This window comes from Carettochelys insculpta, chromosome 18 (assembly GCF_033958435.1).
Source record: "Carettochelys insculpta isolate YL-2023 chromosome 18, ASM3395843v1, whole genome shotgun sequence".
In the NCBI taxonomy this organism is placed as follows: domain Eukaryota; kingdom Metazoa; phylum Chordata; order Testudines; family Carettochelyidae; genus Carettochelys; species Carettochelys insculpta.
In genome coordinates this window covers 9,635,348-9,637,952 of record NC_134154.1, presented here as the reverse complement: position 1 = coordinate 9,637,952, position 2,605 = coordinate 9,635,348, and the positions used below count along the sequence as shown (strand labels likewise).

Here is a 2,605-nt window from a genome sequence, read left to right as displayed (position 1 = left end):
GTGCCCCAGCTGTGTGGTTACAGAGAGATCCAGCACAGTGTATGGAAGGGAAAGCCCAGCGCTAGGAACCAGAGAAGGTTTTGCCAAGTATATGAGTGAAATGACACCATTGGATATCATTCCTTCAGTGGAGAAGGATTCTCATTACTTATAACCCCTATTTGTTACTTCTCACTGAGTGGGAAGAGCTGTTCCTGGCTGCTCTGAATTGGGAAGAGAGATCTGGAGTGCTAAGAGAGGGGAGGATTTGTCTGTGCCTCTTGCAAAGGCCAAGTAACAAAGAAACATGTAAAAGCTGCTTCACCCCCCTGCAAAGGCTGTGAAGAGAGAGTAGGAGGAGCTGAGCTCTCACAGACTGTGGGGAGCTGGAATTCTCAGTGACCAATAGCCAGCTGATTTGTTGAAAGTACAATGCAAAGCTCTGCAGAGTCTAGGACCAGCACAGCGAGCCTGAGAGAAGGGAGGTTTTTGTCTCAGTTCCCCATCTGACTGTGTCATGGTGAGTTACCCATAGCTGCTACCACTGCCATAGGGTGCACCACAGTAATAAGTGGCCTCATCCTCCGCCTGCACGTTGGTGATGGTTAAATAGCGAATGGCTCCAGAGCTGGAAACAGTGAATCGATCTGGGACCCCGTCTCCTTTGGTGCTAGAGCCGTACCAAAGGAACCGAGGGGCCTGGCCATCCCTTTGTTGGTACCATCCGACGTTGTAGCTGCTGTGCTGGCTGCTCAGCGTGCAGGAGAGTTTCACCGTGTTTCCCAGGGACACTGAGTCTGAAGGCGGCTGAGTCAGCGTGGGCTGCGCGGTGACCCCTGGAACAAGGATGGGAATTAATCAGTTATCGTATTTCGGTTGAACACCGAGACAGAACCGAGGAGCGAGAAAGTGGGAACGAAGGAGGAAAACACACAAAGAACCACTTCCTAAAGAAGTGTGTAATGAACTCTCCCCTCACAGCACCTGAGCAGTAAGTGAGCAGCGCAAGGAGCAGAGGGGCCCAGGCCATGGTGGGGATCCAGAGGAGCTCAGCTTCCTGAGGCAAATGGGTCTGTGGCTGGGAACCTCCAATTCTCTTTTAAACCCCCAGGACTGGCGAACGGCCCCTTCATGCAAATCTGCTCCCTGCTCACTGGCTGCTAAAGCCAGCACCTCCCTGCGTCTGAGAGCAACAAGAGGCCGTTAAGGGAGAGCAACCCAAAACAATATGCCTGAGACAGCTGCGTGCCTGGTGCTGGGCGGAGGGGCCCAGGCACACATGGAGAGGTCAACTGGTGAGTCCCAAGCCCAGAACTGACGTGTGAGGCAAAGGGGGCAGGGAGCAAACCCAGGGAATGGTTCCCAGGAGAAAGAGGCCAGGGTTAGGCCGGTGCCCTGGAGGGTCCCACAGAGAGGGAGAGGGGGAGTTGCACACAACCACCAACGCTCCTGCATGACTGGGACAGCCCTGGTCTTACCACAGCGGGAGGCTGACTCTGCAGCCCGCAGATGAACTGTCCAATTGAGGTTTGTGTTTCTCACACACATGGCAGTACCTGAGCCTGGAGACTGGCCCACTGAGTGCCTGGCCACAGCCACTGGCCAGTGGTGATTGGTCTGATAGTTTCCTATGTGCCCCCTCACTTCCAGGCTAGTCAGGAGGTTGCCAGCTGATGGGTAACACAAGGGAACTGGGTTCGGTGACATGTATCTTTTATGCAAGGAGTGTGTGACCTTCTGCTCCGCATGAGCACCGGCAGTTGTGGGGCTGTAAGGGCAGGAGAAGTTGCTTCTTGTAAAGAGATGGAGTGGGACCAAAAATATGGGTGAATCTCGCCCCACCCAAGGGAGGGAGTGGAGCAAGAAGCTGAAATTTCTAAGGAGGAGCAGTCAGGCTCTTATCTACTGTGGAGAGGAACCAAACTGTGCAGGCAGCCAGAGCAGAGCCCAGGCTGGAGGAGATGATGGGGCTGACAACAGAGCAGGCTTTTGTCTCAGTTCCCCACCTGGTTGGATCACTGTGATACTCGCTTCCAACCCGCAGAGCACAGTAATAGCCAGCCTCATCCTCTGCCTGGACACCGGTGATGGTCAGCGCAGCATTGTTACTGGACATGGCCCCAGAGAACCAGGCAGGGATCCCCGAGGGTCTGTTATTGGCATAGTATATAAGCATGCGAGGAGCAGAGCCAGGTTTCTTCTGGAACCACCCAGGATAGTTGTCTGTGGTGATGGCTCCAGTGCTCAGGCGGCAGGTCAGAGTGACAGACCCTCCTGGGGCCACCGACATTGAGGGCTCCCGAGTCACCACGGGCTGGGAACTGACCCCTGAAAGCAACATGACAAACAAACTCAGCACCAGGACTCTGGCCCCTCACCACAAACATTCTCACCCACAAGTGGCCTTCTTGTTTTTGTCACAAGAGCAAACAATTCTCTCACCTGAGCGGTAAGTGAGCAGTGCGAGGAGCAGAGGGGCCCAGGCCATAGTGAGGAGCCAGATGAGGTCAATGGGTGTGTGGCTGGGCCCTCCAATTCTCTCTTTAACCCACATCGCTGGAGAATGGACTCTTCATGCAAATCAGCTCCCTGCTCATTGGCTGCAGGTCTTTTAACAATCTAACCT

The 2,605-nt window shown here is 54.4% G+C and overlaps 1 gene segment (V, D, J or C); it reads right to left on the bottom strand.

The window, feature by feature from the left end:
• Nucleotides 1–504: 504 nt before the first annotated feature.
• On the bottom strand, nucleotides 505–2,269 carry LOC142022817 (immunoglobulin lambda variable 9-49-like). The segment is given in 3 exon segments: nucleotides 505–815; nucleotides 1,134–1,162; nucleotides 1,986–2,269. Coding segments are annotated over 3 exon segments (624 nt in total).
• Nucleotides 2,270–2,605: the final 336 nt, after the last annotated feature.